Source organism: Convolutriloba macropyga, chromosome 5 (genome assembly GCF_964194025.1).
Source record: "Convolutriloba macropyga chromosome 5, txConMacr16.3, whole genome shotgun sequence".
NCBI lineage: Eukaryota > Metazoa > Xenacoelomorpha > Acoela > Convolutidae > Convolutriloba > Convolutriloba macropyga.
This window is the reverse complement of record NC_134472.1, coordinates 9,638,155-9,662,824: the sequence shown is the minus strand read 5'-3', so window position 1 is coordinate 9,662,824 and position 24,670 is coordinate 9,638,155. Positions and strand designations below refer to the sequence as shown.

General features: G+C 27.8%; 2 protein-coding genes across 2 annotated transcripts in view; one reads left to right on the top strand and one right to left on the bottom strand.

The window, feature by feature from the left end:
• The window catches only part of LOC142339117 (endothelial differentiation-related factor 1-like), a 242,983-nt gene that overhangs the window by 118,288 nt on the left and 100,025 nt on the right, over positions 1 to 24,670 (bottom strand). The window lies entirely within an intron of this gene.
• The window catches only part of LOC142339115 (uncharacterized), an 82,787-nt gene that overhangs the window by 29,944 nt on the left and 28,173 nt on the right, over positions 1 to 24,670 (top strand). Inside the window, exon 6 of the mRNA XM_075388855.1 lies at positions 21,580 to 21,792. Within this exon, the coding sequence (XP_075244970.1) occupies positions 21,580 to 21,792 (213 nt within the window). The remainder of the gene's footprint in view (positions 1 to 21,579; positions 21,793 to 24,670) is intronic.

Here is a 24,670-nt window from a genome sequence, read left to right as displayed (position 1 = left end):
GTTGTATTCTACATAATTAAATGGAATGAAAAATGACTTGTCCATCCATTTTGACCTGTATATGTTGGAAAACAAAGCTTTGTTTATGCGCGCTTAAATTGTCAGTCTAAGAACTCGAGGGCGTTAATTACGTGAATACAATTTTTATTTCTATTGTGACGTTTCTGATTCCACTTTATGTGCTACTCTAATCAGCATTTCAAGGAAACTTTTTCTTGAAATCAACGGAAAATTTTTGTCTAGCTTTTGGCTCATTTGACTTTTTGAATCTTCCGTTTTTCGCCCATCCGGCTTTTCTCGTGCGCTATGTGTGTCCATATATAATGTATGCCATTACAAGCAAAACAGTGTGCTGTTATAGCAAGTGAGCGGGGTGGGGGGAGTGTTGTACATAGAGAACCCACTAAGCTGACTGGCACGGTCGTAAGGAGTTCCAATTTTTTGGGTTTTTTTTCTCGCGTAAGTTCTGGATATCCGCCTGATCTAAATAACTGCCCTTCAACATTCCGAAAGCAGTTTTCCCTAATTGCGTCCCGTTTTTTGCAGTGGAACTCAAATTATTTATTTTTAACTAGATCTGACCTACTTCAATGATAATTTTAAACTAAGTAAATTTAATACCACTTATGGTTGAAACTTCTTTGCTTGATAGATGCACATCTCAATATGTGGAGGTACAACGGGTTCTAAATTAAGACTGCTGGTTGCTGAATGTCTTTTTGCAAAATTTGGCATTTTTGAGGAAAATTTGGAAGTTTTAAAGAAACGGAATAGCAATTTCCGCAAAATTTTTAAATTTTCTCTATTGCAATTCGTTATTAAAGCGATTGAGTGGCGTTTATTATAAAGTACTGATATTAGAGGATGTTGTAGGATAAAAAAATTGTAATCGTATCGTTTGAGTTTCTTTATTCCAAATTAGCTAAAAAACATCTTCGAATTTTCATTCACGTGTGACAATTTTGCTAAGCTTTTCGATAGTTTTTCAAATGGTTTCCAACCATAGGAAAAGCGAGTTTTTTTTATTTTTGATAAGAAATTCTGACTTGTTGTTTAGTTCTTGTCCTGTCATGTTTAATTTTGCATTATCAAAAGTTTCTCTCATGTCAACTTCACATTTTTGCAACATCCTGGCATTAACATTAATTTGTTTGAATACTCTTATTGTCTTCAGTTTTTTCCTACCTGCGGTTATGCTAATCAATATCCACCGTCAGCCTCTCAACGGCTATTTTTTAGGCGCTCTCCTTTTTTACAATTCAAAGAATTTGAATTGTATTGGGGCGGTGTCTTTTTTAAGATCTTTTCTCACGTTTTCTTGATTTTTGAAGTTAAATTGGAGAAGTGATTTTGGTCACGCCTAAACAGGAAGTGGAGCGAAAAAGCGAGTGGTTTTGCGGCGTGAAATTTTCGCTCTAGTTTCGCTCTAGTTTTATAGTAGAGTGAGAAAACGGTGTTTGAACAAAAATTCGCTTTCTCGCTAGTGCTTTTTTGTTCACATGCGGCAATTTCACTTTAGTTTTTACTGTTTTTTTCTAATTTTTTGGATCGGTTTTTTTTCTAAATGGTTGTTCCCAATCCATTCATAGTTCATTCTAGGCCTAGTTTTTTTGTTCGAAACAAATTTCCAATTCTCGCTGGTGGTTTTTTGAGCATTGTTTTACTGCTTTTTTAAAAACTTTTTTGATCTGTTTTTTTAAGAAATGGTTTTCCCAATTCACTCATAGTTTGTTCTAGGTCTAGTTTTTTGTTTAGTCAATCAATCAAAATTGTATTGTACGTCAGGACATGTCCTGCTGTTTTTTAGTTTAGTTCGCTTTACCGTTTGATCACGTATTACAGAATTCACGATTTTCACGCTTGACTTATGATTTACCTCACGCACTGTTTCAACTGAAGGAATTTTAAATACACCAAATGAGAACATTGTGACACTGCGAAAAAATCTGTCAATTTCTATCTCCTTTCTTTTTCCTTTTCAATCCCGATGTGCGTCAAGCGGGTCAACGGTGGCTATTTTTCGGCAATTTGACGGCTATGTTTGGCAGGCAGCAATTGCTGTTGAGGACAAAAAATAACTCAGTTAATCTAAATTGCATTTTCATTAGTTCTTTTATGGATCATAGTGGCTATGACGCAATTTTTGATCTCATTGTAGTTGGTTCTAAAATACGGGTTCTAAAACACTTGATCTAATTGTATTTACCTTCACCGAAGATAGCCGAGGCAGAACAAACGCTGGCACGAATTGATTGAATTTCACCCACAATGGCGTAGATGCAGAAAAGTCGCTGCACCAAAAGTTGTGGATAGGCAGTCACACTACTAATATACTTTTTTAAATATTTTTGTACAAATTCGACTTAGAAGACTGTTAAAAACGGCAACAAGCGCCGGAACGATATTAAACGGCACAGTACATGGTCGTTATGCTGCATTAGAGACCCTTTTTTAAGATCTTTTCTCACATTTTCTTGATTTTTGAAGTTAAATCGGAGAAGAGATTTTGGTCACGCCGAAACAGGAAGTGGAGCGAAAAAGCGAGTGGTTTTGCGGCGTGAAATTTTCGCTCTAGTTTCGCTCTAATTTTATAGTAGAGTGAGAAAATGGTGTTGGGAAAGCGAAAATTCAAGGCGAAAAAATAGGTCATTGACGTGTTTGAGGAGTCTCAAAATTTTGCAGTGTATTAAACGTTTTAAGTCTTCAATTGATGATCATGGTTCATGCAATTCCGGCGGAGGCAAGTTTTTTATTGCCTGTGTTGTGGAGTATACGAACTAGTAAGGGCAACATAAACACAAAATATAGTAATGTGTTTTGCAATGTTTCAGTTTTTATGAAATTTTGTTTGTCCTTTTTTGAGTTTTCTAGTTTCGGGGGATCACAAAAAGGGGTTTTGAGCGCAATAAGTTCAAGAACTTCAGCAAGCTTTTGCATAGTTTCTCAAGTTTAAAAAAACAGTATCTGGTCGTTTTCAATATATGGATGTCTCCTATGCGTTCAACAAGGGTTCGTTTAGTCTGCATTTTTATTGTTTTCCATCATTTGGTGAGAAACAGTTGGCCTAGTCCTGCTAATTCGTTATTTTATTTCGTTGTGTCCACCGTTTCAGGTCAATTGCGTGTCAATATGCTCTCTTAACTCAATCGATGATTTGCTCGCTCTGTACTCACTTAATGAAGTTTAAATTTTAAAAATCTCGACTAATTGAAGATTAATGGACTGCATCCAAGCGGTGACACAAAGTTAAGAGCTCTAATTATTGGGTGGGGGAGGAGTTTGCGAACCTTCTAGATCTTTTTCGTGAGTTGTCATATAAAAATTACTCTCCGAATCGAACCCCTAGACCCCTAGAATTCTGTAAGAAAGAAACAGGTGGTCCATTCATCTATCTTTCTGATTACTTTTTTTCCAATTCCAATAAAGTCTATCCCGGCTACTTTCGGCAATCTGCATGCTATGTTTTTTAAAAGACATTTTCTTATATTTTGTTTTATTCAACTCCAATTCAGATCATAAGTCCTTTTAAAAGACATTTTCTTATATTGTTTTATTCAACTGCAATTCAGATCATAAGTCCTTTTAAAGACATTTTCTTATATTTTGTTTTATTCAACTCCAATTCGGATCATAAGTCCTTTTAAAAGACATTTTCTTATATTTTGTTTTATTCAACTCCAATTCAGATCATATGTCCTTTTAAAAGACATTTTCTTATATTTTGTTTTATTCAACTCCAATTCAGATCATAAGTCCTTTTAAAAGACATTTTCTTATATTTTGTTTTATTCAACTCCAATTCAGATCATAAGTCCTTTTAAAAGACATTTTCTTATATTTTGTTTTATTCAACTGCAATTCAGATCATAAGTCCTTTTAAAAGACATTTTCTTATATTTTGTTTTATTCAACTCCAATTCAGATCATAAGTCTTTTTAAAAGACATTTTCTTATATTTTGTTTTATTCAACTCCAATTCAGATCATAAGTCCATTTAAAAGACATTTTCTTATATTTTGTTTTATTCAACTCCAATTCAGATCATAAGTCCTTTTAAAAGACATTTTCTTATATTTTGTTTTATTCAACTCCAATTCAGATCATAAGTCCTTTTAAAAGACATTTTCTTAAACTTTGTTTTATTCAACTCCAATTCGGATCGTAAGTCCTTTTAAAAGACATTTTTTATATTTTGTTTTATTCAACTCCAATTCGGATCATAAGTCCTTTTTAAAGATATTTTCTTATATTTTGTTTTATTCAACTCCAATTCAGATCATAAGTCCTTTTAAAAGACATTTTCTTATATTTTGTTTTATTCAACTCCAATTCAGATCATAAGTCCTTTTAAAAGACATTTTCTTATATTTTGTTTTATTCAACTCCAATTCCGATCATAAGACCTTTTAAAAGACATTTTCTTATATTTTTTTTATCCAACTCCATTTCAGATCATAAGTCCTTTTAAAAGACATTTTCTTATGTTTTGTTTTATTCAACTCCAATTCAGATCATAAGTCCTTTTAAAAGACATTTTCTTATATTTTGTTTCATTCAACTCAAATTCAGATCATAAGTCCTTTTAAAAGACATTTTCTTATTTTTTGTTTTATTCAACTCCAATTCAGATCATAAGTCCTTTTAAAAGACATTTTCTTATATTTTGTTTTATTCAACTCCAATTCAGATCGTAAGTCCTTTTAAAAGACACTTTCTTATCTTTTGTTTTATTCAGCTCCAATTCGGATCATAAGTCCTTTTAAAAGACATTTTCTTATTTTTTGTTTTATTCAACTCCAATTCAGATCATAAGTCCTTTTAAAAGACATTTTCTTATATTTTGTTTTATTCAACTCCAATTCAGATCATAAGTCCTTTCAAAAGACACTTTCTTATCTTTTGTTTTATTCAACTCCAATTCGGATCATAAGTCCTTTTAAAAGACACTTTCTTATCTTTTGTTTTATTCAACTCCAATTCGGATCATAAGTCCTTTTAAAAGACATTTTCTTATATTTTGTTTTATTCAACTCCAATTCAGATCATAAGTCCTTTTAAAAGACATTTTCTTATATTTTGTTTTATTCAACTGCAATTCAGATCATAAGTCCTTTTAAAAGACATTTTCTTATATTTTGTTTTATTCAACTCCAATTCAGATCATAAGTCCTTTTAAAAGACATTTTCTTATATTGTTTTATTCAACTGCAATTCAGATCATAAGTCCTTTTAAAGACATTTTCTTATATTTTGTTTTATTCAACTCCAATTCGGATCATAAGTCCTTTTAAAAGACATTTTCTTATATTTTGTTTTATTCAACTCCAATTCAGATCATATGTCCTTTTACAAGACATTTTCTTATATTTTGTTTTATTCAACTCCAATTCAGATCATAAGTCCTTTTAAAAGACATTTTCTTATATTTTGTTTTATTCAACTCCAATTCAGATCATAAGTCATTTTAAAAGACATTTTCTTATATTTTGTTTTATTCAACTGCAATTCAGATCATAAGTCCTTTTAAAAGACATTTTCTTATATTTTGTTTTATTCAACTCCAATTCAGATCATAAGTCCTTTTAAAAGACATTTTCTTATATTGTTTTATTCAACTGCAATTCAGATCATAAGTCCTTTTAAAGACATTTTCTTATATTTTGTTTTATTCAACTCCAATTCGGATCATAAGTCCTTTTAAAAGACATTTTCTTATATTTTGTTTTATTCAACTCCAATTCGGATCATAAGTCCTTTTAAAAGACACTTTCTTATCTTTTGTTTTATTCAACTCCAATTCGGATCATAAGTCCTTTTAAAGACATTTTCTTATATTTTGTTTTATTCAACTCCAATTCGGATCATAAGTCCTTTTAAAAGACATTTTCTTATATTTTGTTTTATTCAACTCCAATTCAGATCATATGTCCTTTTAAAAGACATTTTCTTATATTTTGTTTTATTCAACTCCAATTCAGATCATAAGTCCTTTTAAAAGACATTTTCTTATATTTTGTTTTATTCAACTCCAATTCAGATCATAAGTCCTTTTAAAAGACATTTTCTTATATTTTGTTTTATTCAACTGCAATTCAGATCATAAGTCCTTTTAAAAGACATTTTCTTATATTTTGTTTTATTCAACTCCAATTCAGATCATAAGTCTTTTTAAAAGACATTTTCTTATATTTTGTTTTATTCAACTCCAATTCAGATCATAAGTCCATTTAAAAGACATTTTCTTATATTTTGTTTTATTCAACTCCAATTCAGATCATTAGTCCTTTTAAAAGACATTTTCTTATATTTTGTTTTATTCAACTCCAATTCAGATCATAAGTCCTTTTAAAAAACATTTTCTTAAACTTTGTTTTATTCAACTCCAATTCGGATCGTAAGTCCTTTTAAAAGACATTTTTTATATTTTGTTTTATTCAACTCCAATTCGGATCATAAGTCCTTTTTAAAGACATTTTCTTATATTTTGTTTTATTCAACTCCAATTCAGATCATAAGTCCTTTTAAAAGACATTTTCTTATATTTTGTTTTATTCAACTCCAATTCAGATCATAAGTCCTTTTAAAAGACATTTTCTTATATTTTGTTTTATTCAACTCCAATTCCGATCATAAGACCTTTTAAAAGACATTTTCTTATATTTTTTTTATTCAACTCCATTTCAGATCATAAGTCCTTTTAAAAGACATTTTCTTATGTTTTGTTTTATTCAACTCCAATTCAGATCATAAGTCCTTTTAAAAGACATTTTCTTAAACTTTGTTTTATTCAACTCCAATTCGGATCGTAAGTCCTTTTAAAAGACATTTTTTATATTTTGTTTTATTCAACTCCAATTCGGATCATAAGTCCTTTTAAAAGACGTTTTCTTATATTTTGTTTTATTCAACTCCAATTCAGATCATAAGTCCTTTTAAAAGACATTTTCTTATATTTTGTTTTATTCAACTCCAATTCAGATCATAAGTCCTTTTAAAAGACATTTTCTTATATTTTGTTTTATTCAACTCCAATTCCGATCATAAGACCTTTAAAAAGACATTTTCTTATATTTTTTTTATTCAACTCCATTTCAGATCATAAGTCCTTTTAAAAGACATTTTCTTATGTTTTGTTTTATTCAACTGCAATTCAGATCATAAGTCTTTTTAAAAGACATTTTCTTATATTTTGTTTTATTCAACTCCAATTCAGATCATAAGTCCTTTTAAAAGACATTTTCTTATATTTTGTTTTATTCAACTCCAATTCAGATCATAAGTCCTTTTAAAAGACATTTTCTTATATTTTGTTTTATTCAACTCCAATTCAGATCATAAGTCCATTTAAAAGACATTTTCTTATATTTTGTTTTATTCAACTCCAATTCAGATCATTAGTCCTTTTAAAAGACATTTTCTTATATTTTGTTTTATTCAACTCCAATTCAGATCATAAGTCCTTTTAAAAGACATTTTCTTAAACTTTGTTTTATTCAACTCCAATTCGGATCGTAAGTCCTTTTAAAAGACATTTTTTATATTTTGTTTTATTCAACTCCAATTCGGATCATAAGTCCTTTTTAAAGACATTTTCTTATATTTTGTTTTATTCAACTCCAATTCAGATCATAAGTCCTTTTAAAAGACATTTTCTTATATTTTGTTTTATTCAACTCCAATTCAGATCATAAGTCCTTTTAAAAGACATTTTCTGATATTTTGTTTTATTCAACTCCAATTCCGATCATAAGACCTTTTAAAAGACATTTTCTTATATTTTTTTTATTCAACTCCATTTCAGATCATAAGTCCTTTTAAAAGACATTTTCTTATGTTTTGTTTTATTCAACTCCAATTCAGATCATAAGTCCTTTTAAAAGACATTTTCTTATATTTTGTTTCATTCAACTCAAATTCAGATCATAAGTCCTTTTAAAAGACATTTTCTTATTTTTTGTTTTATTCAACTCCAATTCAGATCATAAGTCCTTTTAAAAGACATTTTCTTATAATTTGTTTTATTCAACTCCAATTCAGATCATAAGTCCTTTTAAAAGACACTTTCTTATCTTTTGTTTTATTCAGCTCCAATTCGGATCATAAGTCCTTTTAAGAGACATTTTCTTATTTTTTGTTTTATTCAACTCCAATTCAGATCATAAGTCCTTTTAAAAGACATTTTCTTATATTTTGTTTTATTCAACTCCAATTCAGATCATAAGTCCTTTTAAAAGACACTTTCTTATCTTTTGTTTTATTCAACTCCAATTCGGATCATAAGTCCTTTTAAAAGACACTTTCTTATCTTTTGTTTTATTCAACTCCAATTCGGATCATAAGTCCTTTTAAAAGACATTTTCTTATATTTTGTTTTATTCAACTCCAACTCATATCATAAGTCCTTTTAAAAGACATTTTCTTATATTTTGTTTTATTCAACTCCAATTCAGATCATAAGTCTTTTTAAAAGACATTTTCTTATATTTTGTTTTATTCAACTCCAATTCAGATCATAAGTCCTTTTAAAAGACATTTTCTTATATTTTGTTTTTTTCAACTCCAATTCAGATCACAAGTCCTTTTAAAAGACATTTTCTTATATTTTGTTTTGTTCAACTCAAATTCAGATCATAAGTCCTTTTAAAAGACATTTTCTTATATTTTGTTTTATTCAACTCCAATTCGGATCGTAAGTCCTTTTAAAAGACATTTTTTATATTTTGTTTTATTCAACTCCAATTCGGATCATAAGTCCTTTTTAAAGACCTTTTCTTATATTTTGTTTTATTCAACTCCAATTCAGATCAAAAGTCCTTTTAAAAGACATTTTCTTATATTTTGTTTTATTCAACTCCAATTCAGATCATAAGACCTTTTAAAAGACATTTTCTTATATTTTGTTTTATTCAACTCCAATTCAGATCATAAGTCCTTTTAAAAGACATTTTCTTATATTTTGTTTTATTCAACTCCAATTCAGATCATAAGTCCTTTTAAAAGACCTTTTCTTATATTTTGTTTTATTCAACTCAAATTCAGATCATAAGTCTTTTTAAAAGACATTTTCTTATATTTTGTTTTATTCAACTCCAATTCGGATCATAAGTCCTTTTAAAAGACATTTTCTTATATTTTGTTTTATTCAACTCCATTTCGGATCATATGTCCTTTTAATAGACATTTTTTTATGTTTCGTTTTATTCAACTCCAATTCGGATCATAAGTCCTTTTAATAGACATTTTTTTATGTTTCGTTTTATTCAACTCCAATTCGAATCATAAGTCCTTTTAAAAGACATTTTCTTATATTTTGTTTTATTCAACTCCAATTCAGATCATAAGTCCTTTTAAAAGACATTTTCTTATATTTTGTTTTATTCAACTCCATTTCGGATCATAAGTCCTTTTAAAAGACATTTTCTTATATTTTGTTTTATTCAACTCCAATTCAGATCATAAGTCCTTTTAAAAGACACTTTCTTATATTTTGTTTTATTCCACTCCATTTCGGATCATAAGTCCTTTTAAAAGACATTTTCTTATATTTTGTTTTATTCAACTCCATTTCGGATCATAAGTCCTTTTAATAGACATTTTTTTATGTTTCGTTTTATTCAACTCCAATTCGAATCATAAGTCCTTTTAAAAGACATTTTCTTATATTTTGTTTTATTCAACTCCAATTCAGATCATAAGTCCTTTTAAAAGACATTTTCTTATATTTTGTTTTATTCAACTCCATTTCGGATCATAAGTCCTTTTAAAAGACACTTTCTTATATTTTGTTTTATTCCACTCCATTTCGGATCATAAGTCCTTTTAAAAGACATTTTCTTATATTTTGTTTTATTCAACTCCAATTCAGATCATAAGTCCTTTTAAAAGACATTTTCTTATATTTTGTTTTATTCAACTGCAATTCAGATCATAAGTCCTTTTAAAAGACATTTTCTTATATTTTGTTTTATTCAACTCCAATTCAGATCATAAGTCCTTTTAAAAGACACTTTCTTATATTTTGTTTTATTCCACTCCATTTCGGATCATAAGTCCTTTTAAAAGACATTTTCTTATATTTTGTTTTATTCAACTCCATTTCGGATCATAAGTCCTTTTAAAAGACATTTTTTTATGTTTCGTTTTATTCAACTCCAATTCGAATCATAAGTCCTTTTAAAAGACATTTTCTTATATTTTGTTTTATTCAACTCCAATTCGGATCATAAGTCCTTTTTAAAGACATTTTCTTATATTTTGTATTATTCAACTCCAATTCAGATCATAAGTCCTTTTAAAAGACACTTTCTTATATTTTGTTTTATTCAACTCCATTTCGGATCATAAGTCCTTTTAAAAGACATTTTCTTATATTTTGTTTTATTCAACTCCATTTCGGATCATAAGTCCTTTTAATAGACATTTTTTTATGTTTCGTTTTATTCAACTCCAATTCGGATCATAAGTCCTTTTAATAGACATTTTTTTATGTTTCGTTTTATTCAACTCCAATTCGAATCATAAGTCCTTTTAAAAGACATTTTCTTATATTTTGTTTTATTCAACTCCAATTCAGATCATAAGTCCTTTTAAAAGACATTTTCTTATATTTTGTTTTATTCAACTCCATTTCGGATCATAAGTCCTTTTAATAGACATTTTTTTTATGTTTCGTTTTATTCAACTCCAATTCGGGTCATAAGTCCTTTTAATAGACATTTTTTTATGTTTCGTTTTATTCAACTCCAATTCGAATCATAAGTCCTTTTAATAGACATTTTCTTATATTTTGTTTTATTCAACTCCAATTCAGATCATAAGTCCTTTTAAAAGACACTTTCTTATATTTTGTTTTATTCCACTCCATTTCGGATCATAAGTCCTTTTAAAAGACATTTTCTTATATTTTGTTTTATTCAACTCCATTCCGGATCATAAGTCCTTTTAATAGACATTTTTTTATGTTTCGTTTTATTCAACTCCAATTCGAATCATAAGTCCTTTTAAAAGACATTTTCTTATATTTTGTTTTATTCAACTCCAACTCATATCATAAGTCCTTTTAAAAGACATTTTCTTATATTTTGTTTTATTCAACTCCAATTCAGATCATAAGTCTTTTTAAAAGACATTTTCTTATATTTTGTTTTATTCAACTCCAATTCAGATCATAAGTCCTTTTAAAAGACATTTTCTTATATTTTGTTTTATTCAACTCCAATTCAGATCATAAGTCCTTTTAAAAGACATTTTCTTATATTTTGTTTTATTCAACTCAAATTCAGATCATAAGTCCTTTTAAAAGACATTTTCTTATTTTTTGTTTTAATCAACTCCAATTCAGATCATAAGTCCTTTTAAAAGACATTTTCTTATATTTTGTTTTATTCAACTCCAATTCAGATCTTAAGTCCTTTTAAAAGACACTTTCTTATATTTTGTTTTATTCCACTCCATTTCGGATCATAAGTCCTTTTAAAAGACATTTTCTTATATTTTGTTTTATTCAACTCCATTTCGGATCATAAGTCCTTTTAAAAGCATTTTTTTATGTTTCGTTTTATTCAACTCCAATTCGAATCATAAGTCCTTTTAAAAGACATTTTCTTATATTTTGTTTTATTCAACTCCAACTCATATCATAAATCCTTTTAAAAGACATTTTCTTATATTTTGTTTTAATCAACTCCAATTCAGATCATAAGTCTTTTTAAAAGACATTTTCTTATATTTTGTTTTATTCAACTCCAATTCAGATCATAAGTCCTTTTAAAAGACATTTTCTTATATTTTGTTTTATTCAACTCCAATTCAGATCATAAGTCCTTTTAAAAGACATTTTCTTATTTTTTGTTTTAATCAACTCCAATTCAGATCATAAGTCCTTTTAAAAGACATTTTCTTATATTTTGTTTTATTCAACTCCAATTCAGATCTTAAGTCCTTTTAAAAGACACTTTCTTGTATTTTGTTTTATTCCACTCCATTTCGGATCATAAGTCCTTTTAAAAGACATTTTCTTATATTTTGTTTTATTCAACTCCATTTCGGATCATAAGTCCTTTTAAAAGACATTTTTTTATGTTTCGTTTTATTCAACTCCAATTCGAATCATAAGTCCTTTTAAAAGACATTTTCTTATATTTTGTTTTATTCAACTCCAACTCATATCATAAGTCCTTTTAAAAGACATTTTCTTATATTTTGTTTTATTCAACTCCAATTCAGATCATAAGTCTTTTTAAAAGACATTTTCTTATATTTTGTTTTATTCAACTCCAATTCAGATCATAAGTCCTTTTAAAAGACATTTTCTTATATTTTGTTTTATTCAACTCCAATTCAGATCATGAGTCCTTTTAAAAGACATTTTCTTATATTTTGTTTTATTCAACTCCAATTCAGATCATGAGTCTTTTTAAAAGACATTTTCTTATATTTTGTTTTATTCAACTCCAATTCAGATCATAAGTCCTTTTGAAAGACATTTTTTATGTTTTGTTTTATTCAACTCCAATTCGGATCATAAGTCATTTTTAAAGACATTTTCTTATATTTTGTTTTATTCAACTCCAATTCAGATCATAAGTCCTTTTAAAAGACATTTTCTTATATTTTGTTTTATTCAACTCCAATTCACATCATAAGTCATTTTAAAAGACATTTTCTTATATTTTGTTTTATTCAACTCAAATTCAGATCATAAGTCCTTTTAAAAGACATTTTCTTATTTTTTGTTTTAATCAACTCCAATTCAGATCATAAGTCCTTTTAAAAGACATTTTCTTATATTTTGTTTTATTCAACTCCAATTCAGATCATAAGTCCTTTTAAAAGACACTTTCTTATATTTTGTTTTATTCCACTCCATTTCGGATCATAAGTCCTTTTAAAAGACATTTTCTTATATTTTGTTTTATTCAACTCCATTTCGGATCATAAGTCCTTTTAATAGACATTTTTTTATGTTTCGTTTTATTCAACTCCAATTCGAATCATAAGTCCTTTTAAAAGACATTTTCTTATATTTTGTTTTATTCAACTCCAACTCATATCATAAGTCCTTTTAAAAGACATTTTCTTATATTTTGTTTTATTCAACTCCAATTCAGATCATAAGTCTTTTTAAAAGACATTTTCTTATATTTTGTTTTATTCAACTCCAATTCAGATCATAAGTCCTTTTAAAAGACATTTTCTTATATTTTGTTTTATTCAACTCCAATTCAGATCATAAGTCCTTTTAAAAGACATTTTCTTATATTTTGTTTTATTCAACTCCAATTCAGATCATAAGTCTTTTTAAAAGACATTTTCTTATATTTTGTTTTATTCAACTCCAATTCAGATCATAAGTCCTTTTAAAAGACATTTTCTTAGATTTTGTTTTATTCAACTCCAATTCAGATCATAAGTCTTTTTAAAAGACATTTTCTTATATTTTGTTTTATTCAACTCCAATTCAGATCATAAGTCCTTTTAAAAGACATTTTCTTATATTTTGTTTTATTCAGCTCCAATTCGGATCGTAAGTCCTTTTAAAAGACATTTTTTATATTTTGTTTTATTCAACTCCAGTTCGGATCATAAGTCCTTTTTAAAGACATTTTCTTATATTTTGTATTATTCAATTCCAATTCAGATCGTAAGTCCTTTTAAAAGACATTTTCTTATATTTTGTTTTATTCAACTCCAATTCAGATCATAAGTCCTTTTAAAAGACATTTTCTTAGATTTTGTTTTATTCAACTCCAATTCAGATCATAAGTCTTTTTAAAAGACATTTTCTTATATTTTGTTTTATTCAACTCCAATTCAGATCATAAGTCCTTTTAAAAGACATTTTCTTATATTTTGTTTTATTCAGCTCCAATTCAGATCATAAGTCCCTCCAAAAGACATTTTCTTATATTTTGTATTATTCAACTCCAATTCAGATCATAAGTCCTTTTAGAAGACATTTTCTTATATTTTGTTTTATTCAACTCCAATTCAGATCATAAGTCCTTTTAAAAGACATTTTCTTATATTTTGTTTTATTCAACTCCAATTCAGATCATAAGTCCTTTTAAAAGACATTTTCTTATATTTTGTTTTATTCAACTCCAATTCAGATCATAAGTCCTTTTAAAAGACATTTTCTTATATTTTGTTTTATTCAGCTCCAATTCGGATCGTAAGTCCTTTTAAAAGACATTTTTTATATTTTGTTTTATTCAACTCCAGTTCGGATCATAAGTCCTTTTTAAAGACATTTTCTTATATTTTGTATTATTCAATTCCAATTCAGATCGTAAGTCCTTTTAAAAGACATTTTCTTATTTTTTGTTTTATTCAACTCCAATTCAGATCATAAGTCCTTTTAAAAGACATTTTCTTATATTTTGTTTTATTCAACTCCAATTCAGATCATAAGTCCTTTTAAAAGACATTTTCTTATATTTTGTTTTATTCAACTCCAATTCTGATCGTAAGTCCTTTTAAAAGACATTTTCTTATATTTTGTTTTATTCAACTCCAATTCAGATCATAAGTCCCTCCAAAAGACATTTTCTTATATTTTGTATTATTCAACTCCAATTCAGATCATAAGTCCTTTTAGAAGACATTTTCTTATATTTTGTTTTATTCAACTCCAATTCAGATCATAAGTCCTTTTAAAAGACATTTTCTTATATTTTGTTTTATTCAACTCCAATTCAGATCATAAGTCCTTTTAAAAGACATTTTCTTATATTTTGTTTTATTCAACTCCAATTCAGATCATAAGTCCTTTTAAAAGACATTTTCTTATATTTTGTTTTATTCAGCTCCAATTCGGATCGTAAGTCCTTTTAAAAGACATTTTTTATATTTTGTTTTATTCAACTCCAGTTCGGATCATAAGTCCTTTTTAAAGACATTTTCTTATATTTTGTATTATTCAATTCCAATTCAGATCGTAAGTCCTTTTAAAAGACATTTTCTTATATTTTGTTTTATTCAACTCCAATTCAGATCATAAGTCTTTTTAAAAGACATTTTCTTATATTTTGTTTTATTCAACTCCAATTCAGATCATAAGTCCTTTTAAAAGACATTTTCTTAGATTTTGTTTTATTCAACTCCAATTCAGATCATAAGTCTTTTTAAAAGACATTTTCTTATATTTTGTTTTATTCAACTCCAATTCAGATCATAAGTCCTTTTAAAAGACATTTTCTTATATTTTGTTTTATTCAACTCCAATTCAGATCATAAGTCTTTTTAAAAGACATTTTCTTATATTTTGTTTTATTCAACTCCAATTCAGATCATAAGTCCTTTTAAAAGACATTTTCTTATATTTTGTTTTATTCAGCTCCAATTCGGATCGTAAGTCCTTTTAAAAGACATTTTCTTATATTTTGTTTTATTCAACTCCAATTCAGATCATAAGTCCTTTTAAAAGACATTTTCTTATATTTTGTTTTATTCAACTCCAATTCAGATCATAAGTCCTTTTAAAAGACATTTTCTTATATTTTGTTTTATTCAACTCCAATTCTGATCGTAAGTCCTTTTAAAAGACATTTTCTTATATTTTGTTTTATTCAACTCCAATTCAGATCATAAGTCCCTCCAAAAGACATTTTCTTATATTTTGTATTATTCAACTCCAATTCAGATCATAAGTCCTTTTAGAAGACATTTTCTTATATTTTGTTTTATTCAACTCCAATTCAGATCATAAGTCCTTTTAAAAGACATTTTCTTATATTTTGTTTTATTCAACTCCAATTCAGATCATAAGTCCTTTTAAAAGACATTTTCTTATATTTTGTTTTATTCAACTGCAATTCAGATCATAAGTCTTTTTAAAAGACATTTTCTTATATTTTGTTTTATTCAACTCCAATTCAGATCATAAGTCCTTTTAAAAGACATTTTCTTATATTTTGTTTTATTCAACTCCAATTCAGATCATAAGTCCTTTTAAAAGACATTTTCTTATATTTTGTTTTATTCAACTCCAATTCAGATCATAAGTCCTTTTAAGAGACATTTTCTTATATTTTGTTTTATTCAACTCCAATTCGGATTGTAAGTCCTTTTAAAAGACATTTTTTATATTTTGTTTTATTCAACTCTAATTCGGATCATAAGTCCTTTTAAAAGACATTTTCTTGTATTTTGTTTTATTCAACTCCAATTCAGATCATAAGTCCTTCCAAAAGACATTTTCTTATATTTTGTATTATTCAACTCCAATTCAGATCATAAGTCCTTTTAAAAGACATTTTCTTATATTTTGTTTTATTCAACTCCAATTGAGATCATAAGTCCTTTTAAAAGACATTTTCTTATATTTTGTTTTATTCAACTCCAATTCGGATCATAAGTCCTTTTAAAAGACATTTTCTTATATTTTGTTTTATTCAACTCCAATTCAGATCATAAGTCCTTTTAAAAGACATTTTCTTATATTTTGTTTTATTCAACTCCAATTCAGATCATAAGTCCTTTTAAAAGACATTTTCTTATAGTTTGTTTTATTCAACTCCAATTCAGATCATAAGTCCTTTTAAAAGACATTTTCTTATATTTTGTTTTATTCAACTCAAATTCAGATCATAAGTCTTTTTAAAAGACATTTTCTTATATTTTGTTTTATTCAACTCCAATTCAGATCATAAGTCCTTTCAAAAGACATTTTCTTATATTTTGTTTTATTCAACTCCAATTCAGATCATAAGTCCTTTTAAAAGACATTTTCTTATATTTTGTTTTATTCAACTCCAATTCAGATCATAAGTCCTTTTAAAAGACATTTTCTTATATTTTGTTTTATTCAACTCCAATTCGGATCGTAAGTCCTTTTAAAAGACATTTTTTTTATTTTGTTTTATTCAACTCCAATTCGGATCATAAGTCCTTTTTAAAGACATTTTCTTATATTTTGTTTTATTCAACTCCAGTGCAGATCATAAGTCCTTTTAAAAGACATTTTCTTATTTTTTGTTTTATTCATCTCCAATTCGGATCGTAAGTCCTTTTAAAAGACATTTTTTATATTTTGTTTTATTCAACTCTAATTCGGATCATAAGTCCTTTTAAAAGACATTTTCTTGTATTTTGTTTTATTCAACTCCAATTCAGATCATAAGTCCTTCCAAAAGACATTTTCTTATATTTTGTATTATTCAACTCCAATTCAGATCATAAGTCCTTTTAAAAGACATTTTCTTATATTTTGTTTTATTCAACTCCAATTCAGATCATAAGTCCTTTTAAAAGACATTTTCTTATATTTTGTTTTATTCAACTCCAATTCAGATCATAAGTCCTTTTAAAAGAGATTTTCTTATAGTTTGTTTTATTCAACTCCAATTCAGATCATAAGTCCTTTTAAAAGACATTTTCTTATATTTTGTTTTTTTCAACTCCAATTCAGATCATAAGTCTTTTTAAAAGACATTTTCTTATATTTTGTTTTATTCAACTCCAATTCAGATCATAAGTCCTTTTAAAAGACATTTTCTTATATTTTGTTTTATTCAACTCCAATTCAGATCATAAGTCCTTTTAAGAGACATTTTCTTATATTTTGTTTTATTCAACTCCAATTCGGCTCGTAAGTCCTTTTAAAAGACATTTTCTTATATTTTGTATTATTCAACTCCAATTCAGATCATAAGTCCTTTTAAAAGACATTTTCTTATATTTTGTTTTATTCAACTCCAATTCAGATCATAAGTCCTTTTGAAAGACATTTTCTTATATTTTGTTTTATTCAACTCCAATTCAGATCATAAGTCCTTTTAAGAGACATTTTCTTATATTTTGTTTTATTCAACTCCAATTCGGATCGTAAGTCCTTTTAAAAGACATTTTTTATATTTTGTTTTATTCAACTCTAATTCGGATCATAAGTCCTTTTAAAAGACATTTTCTTGTATTTTGTTTTATTCAACTCCAATTCAGATCATAAGTCCTTCCAAAAGACATTTTCTTATATTTTGTATTATTCAACTCCAATTCAGATCATAAGTCCTTTTAAAAGACATTTTCTTATATTTTGTTTTATTCAACTCCAATTGAGATCATAAGTCCTTTTAAAAGACATTTTCTTATATTTTGTTTTATTCAACTCCAATTCGGATCATAAGTTCTTTTAAAAGACATTTTCTTATATTTTGTTTTATTCAACTCCAATTCAGATCATAAGTCCTTTTAAAAGACATTTTCTTATATTTTGTTTTATTCAACTCCAATTCAGATCATAAGTCCTTTTAAAAGACATTTTCTTATAGTTTGTTTTATTCAACTCCAATTCAGATCATAAGTCCTTTTAAAAGACATTTTCTTATATTTTGTTTTATTCAACTCCAATTCAGATCATAAGTCTTTTTAAAAGACATTTTCTTATATTTTGTTTTATTCAACTCCAATTCAGATCATAAGTCCTTTCAAAAGACATTTTCTTATATTTTGTTTTATTCAACTCCAATTCAGATCATAAGTCCTTTTAAAAGACATTTTCTTATATTTTGTTTTATTCAACTCCAATTCAGATCATAAGTCCTTTTAAAAGACATTTTCTTATATTTTGTTTTATTCAACTCCAATTCGGATCGTAAGTCCTTTTAAAAGACATTTTTTATATTTTGTTTTATTCAACTCCAATTCGGATCATAAGTCCTTTTTAAAGACATTTTCTTATATTTTGTTTTTTTCAACTCCAGTGCAGATCATAAGTCCTTTTAAAAGACATTTTCTTATTTTTTGTTTTATTCATCTCCAATCAGATCATAAGTCCTTTTAAAAGACATTTTCTTATATTTTGTTTTATTCAACTCAAATTCAGATCATAAGTCCTTTTAAAAGACATCTTCTTATTTTTTGTTTTATTCAACTCCAATTCAGATCATAAGTCCTTTTAAAAGACATTTTCTTATATTTTGTTTTATTCAACTCCAATTCAGATCATAAGTCCTTTTAAAAGACATTTTCTTGTATTTTGTATTATTCAACTCCAATTCAGATCATAAGTCCTTTTAAAAGACGTTTTCTTATAGTTTGTTTTATTCAACTCCAATTCAGATCATAAGTCCTTTTAAAAGACATTTTCTTATATTTTGTTTTATTCAACTCCAATTCGGATCATAAGTCCTTTTAAAAGACATTTTATTATATTTTGTTTTATTCAACTCAAATTCAGATCATAAGTCCTTTTAAAAGACATTTTCTTATATTTTGTTTTAGTCAACTCCAATTCAGATCATAAGTCCTTTTAAAGGACATTTTCTTATATTTTGTTTTATTCAACTCCAATTCGGATCATAAGTCCTTTTAAAAGACATTTTCTTATATTTTGTTTTACTCAACTCCAATTCAGATCATAAGTCCTTTTAAAGACATTTTCTTATATTTTGTTTTATTAAACTCCAGTGCAGATCATAAGTCCTTTTAAAAGACATTTTCTTATTTTTTGTTTTATTCATCTCCAATCAGATCATAAGTCCTTTTAAAAGACATTTTCTTATATTTTGTTTTATTCAACTCAAATTCAGATCATAAGTCCTTTTAAAAGACATCTTCTTATTTTTTGTTTTATTCAACTCCAATTCAGATCATAAGTCCTTTTAAAAGACATTTTCTTATATTTTGTTTTATTCAACTCCAATTCAGATCATAAGTCCTTTTAAAAGACATTTTCTTGTATTTTGTATTATTCAACTCCAATTCAGATCATAAGTCCTTTTAAAAGACGTTTTCTTATATTTTGTTTTATTCAACTCCAATTCAGATCATAAGTCCTTTTAAAAGACATTTTCTTATATTTTGTTTTATTCAACTCCAATTCGGATCATAAGTTCTTTTAAAAGACATTTTATTATATTTTGTTTTATTCAACTCAAATTCAGATCATAAGTCCTTTTAAAAGACATTTTCTTATATTTTGTTTTAGTCAACTCCAATTCAGATCATAAGTCCTTTTAAAGGACATTTTCTTATATTTTGTTTTATTCAACTCCAATTCGGATCATAAGTCCTTTTAAAAGACATTTTCTTATATTTTGTTTTACTCAACTCCAATTCAGATCATAAGTCCTTTTAAAGACATTTTCTTATATTTTGTTTTATTAAACTCCAATTCAGATCATAAGTCCTTTTAAAAGACATTTTCTTATATTTTGTTTTATTCAACTCCAATTCAGATCATTAGTCCTTTTAAAAGACATTTTCTTATATTTTGTTTTATTCAACTCCAATTCAGATCATAAGTCCTTTTAAAAGACATTTTCTTTTATTTTGTTTTATTCAACTCCAATTCGGATCAAAAGTCCTTTTAAAAGACATTTTTTATGTTTTGTTTTATTCAACTCCAATTCGGATCATAAGTCATTTTTAAAGACATTTTCTTATATTTTGTTTTATTCAACTCCAATTCAGATCATAAGTCCTTTTAAAAGACATTTTCTTATATTTTGTTTTATTCAACTCCAATTCAGATCATAAGTCATTTTAAAAGACATTTTCTTATATTTTGTTTTATTCAACTCCAATTCAGATCATAAGTCCTTTTAAAAGACCTTTTCTTATATTTTGTTTTATTCAACTCCAATTCAGATCATAAGTCAAAAGACATTTTCTTATAGTTTGTTTTATTCAACTCCAATTCAGATCATAAGTCCTTTTAAAAGACATTTTCTTATATTTTGTTTTATTCAACTCCAATTCGGATCATAAGTCCTTTTAAAAGACATTTTCTTATATTTTGTTTTATTCAACTCCAATTCGAATCATAAGTCCTTTTAAAAAACATTTTCTTATATTTTTTTTATTCAACTCCAATTCAGATCATAAGTCCTTTTAAAAGACATTTTCTTATATTTTGTTTTATTCAACTTCAATTCAGATCATAAGTCCTTTTAAAAGACGTTTTCTTATATTTTGTTTTATTCAACTCCAATTCAGATCATAAGTCCTTTCAAAAGACATTTTCTTTTTTTTATTCAACTCCAATTCAGATCATAGGAATCTGTGACAGTTGGCCGCTTTGTTTTTGTTTCAAGTCCTTTTGGTATTGTTTGTCTCACCTTTGTGACTGTAAAAAAAGAATCGGGCATTAACGCGAGGCCCAATTTGTACAGCTGATAATGGTGTCATTTTGGAAAGTATTGGGTTGCTGTTTTAAAATGGGAGACTAGCGTTTTGTACATTTTTTGGAGTTTAAAGTTCGCATTTCGTTCGGATTACTCGAGACTAAATTTTGGTCTGCATATGAAGTGTAACTTTGTCTCCAAAAGCTAGGTTTTTATCAAAAGGGTTAGATGCACATTGTTTGCGGCCCGGATTTATGATTTCATGGATTAACGTTTCATCAGACTTGCGAGTTTTTGGTTCAAATATTCTATTTAATGTCTTGATGTTTTTTTAAAAAAAACTGACGATCATGAATTTTGGCTTGGATTCTTGTGGAGGTTTTCAAGGTGCAGAATACGATCACGGTTGTCACTCAGTAAGTTCAATGGCCTAGAAAACCTATTCTAAAGTTCGCCTTTTATTGAGCTAAAAAATAATCGAAAAGTTCCTCTAAACGTAATTTGTTTCTTTTAGCTAAAAGGCCAGCACCAAAGGCGAGTGTGGTTATAGACCACTCGAAAAGTGGTGCTGGTGACTCGTCGTCCTCAGGAGAATCAAGTGACGACAGTGACTCAGACTCTGATTCCGATTCCTCTGGTGGGGGATATTTGCACCCCTTATTGGCTGGAGGAGGGGCGGGTATGGGGATAACAGTCGCCTCATCTAAAGCAAACACACAGAAATCAGGTATACATGGAGCTGAATAATTGCACTCAAACAAAATTTTAAGCGTTTATATAAATCCTGTTGTCTTCATTTAATGTTATTTTTCGCTGGACCGACCCTTTGACTTTTTGTCTTCAAAAACGGGATTAACAGGTGACGCTCGGAGGGCATTAAGTTCTCTTAGAGGCTTTCGGCTTAGTAGAATCTAAGTATGTTATCCACCGAAACTGTTAGAGACGTGAATGCATGGTGTGAAGGGCTGTTCTTAGAGTTTGGCCCCAAACCTCAGACATGGTGCTCATCTGAGTAAAAATTTTCGCCCTAACTTGCCATAAATTTTTTGTTGGTCACACTTATGGTGTAAAATAGAAGCAATGTAATATTTTCACATATCTAAAGGCTTTAGCTACTTTATCGGAATTTCAAAAATATCAACGATTCTTTTAAGTCTTGGCAAGTTTTGTTTGTTCTTTTTGTTGTTTTATGACTGCGTCTCATTAATGACAGATCCTATCGGTTAATAATGCGGCTTACTTTATATGACTTCAACTCAAATTGTTTTGAAAGAATATCCGTGATATTTTAACTCATGCACAGTTTTGGTCGTTTTTTAATAGACTTGAAGCGATAGCGGCTATTATTGGGGACATACAATTCAAAGAATTTGAATTGTTTTGGTGCGCTATCTTTTTTTAAGATCTGTTCACGCTTTTTTTTCGGCTTTTTAACGTCAGTGAGAAGTCAAATCAGACTGGTGATTTTGGTCACACTGAAATAGTAAAGGAGCGAAAAATTGAGGAGGTTTGGGCGTGACTCTTTTCAAAATACCTTTAAAGTGGAGTGAGAAATTGGTGTTTGAACAATTTCGCTGTTTTTTAGATGAATTTTTTTGCTGGTGCGTCAATTTGACTTCTGTTTTCAGAGTTTCCTCTCCTTCAGTGCTTTTAAAACGATACATATGTGTTCTAATTTTGACTATTTGCCTTTGCGTGAATTCATTATGGGGCAGTTAACACTTTTTATGACTTGGCCACTACTTGTTGTCTAAAATTTTAGTGAATTTGATGTTGCGCCTTTGTAAAATTATCTGTTGTCTTATCACATAGTATCATCAATGACAGGTCTGATAAGTTGTTATTGAGGCATAAAAGAACCTATTTAATGGCTCGAGTTAATAGCTATTGGTTTTATGACTCTGGCACTACTTTACAAATTTTTGAGTTCATTGTACTTTTTGATGTCTTTGGGAAATAATGTCATTGGGGACAGGTCTCTGATGCTGTTAATTGGTGTTAGGTTTATTGATTTTATAACTTTTGCTCAAAGCTACTGCTTTCTATGACTCCAACACGAATTGTTTTCAATAATAATTGTTGTTATTCAGTTTTCGTGAGTTTTTCTTTTCAAATTTGTCGTCATAACTCTTAATGTCATTGTTGACAGTTCTCATTGGTTTCTTAAAAAGCTTGAATTAAAGCAAGTCAGTTCATTTCATATCTAATGCTTTTTTTTTTACTTATACGCTTGTTCGTTTTTGAAAAAATCTTAGTGTTTTTTTTTTTCAGTTTTGTTAGTATTTGTTTTACTTATTGCTGTCTTATCACTTAATCTCATTGATGACAGGTCTCAGCGGGGGTCTTTGAGGACTCAACTAATTGATGTAATTGTATTTTTCAGTAGCTGTTGCGTTTTGTGACTTTTATACTAAGTGATTTCAAAAAGTTTCAGCGAGTTTCATTTTTTTTGGTTATTTGTCTTACCATTTATTATTAGTGGGAGGACTCATCGACTTTTAATGACAGGTTGCTAATGAAAAGTAGAAGATTTTAGTTGACAGTTTGAGTTCATTGCGGATGTTTGTTGATGTTGATGAAAGGTGAATTTCAAAAAATAAAAGTTGATGTTTTAGTCTTGATTGTTTTTGTTGTTCTTGTTGTTTTATTGCTTAGTCTCATTACTAACAGCTCTCATTTGCCTTTTAACGTGAAGTAATAGATTTTTAGGTCTTAAATTAATACAATTCTTTGAATTGTATTTCAGGACTTGTCCTGCTATGTTTCTCCATCGATGATTCTTGTGGCCATTGTTTTTCAGTTTGTGACTTCTAGTGCTTTGCAGTTTAATTTGTGAGCGTAACGTCATTTCTGCTTTTAGGTCATTTGCGCGACTTACCTCACTAAAAAAATGACTTCTGGGCTCACTTATGGAACTTTAAGTTTTATGAACATTTACTAGTTAAAGATCAATAGTGCGCATCTAAGTAGTGGCAAAATTATATGCCCTAATTCTTGAGTATTGCTCTTGAGTTTTTGATTTCAATTATCAGTTTCGGAAAAGCTCTTTTAGGGCTTTTTGCTTCTAGGGCGTATGTGTCATAAAATTGACAGTCCGAATATAACCCAAAAAGTCTAGTGGTATATTAAAGGACTGGTGGCCGATCTGTCTTATTTCTTCAGTTGTTTCAATTCATGGAAGGACAGAAGCTTCTACAGCAGCTATTTTCCGGCAATTTGCTTGCTATGTTTGTTGTTTTTCCCTTAGTCTATGGAATCAAAGTTGTCATCGTTCGCTAATTAGGAATAAATGAATCTGATATAGAGTTCGCAGATAGTGTTTTTCATAATTTTGATGCTTTTTATTTTTGATTTTTTTTTTCTAGTTGTGCGTATATTTTGTTGTCAAATACTTAGTCATGGCAAGTCTCATCGTTTGGTAGTGAAACTTAAGTTAATGCAAATAATTGCTTCGGTCTGTATCTAATACTTTGTGACTTGGAAGTAATTTTTAATAAATATTTTATTTTACAAATTTGTGCCTCATTTTTGTTGATCGTTTAAGTTGTCATAACTTTTTTCTCAATAATGACAATTGTCATTGGTTGCTAGTCAGGAATTTTTGA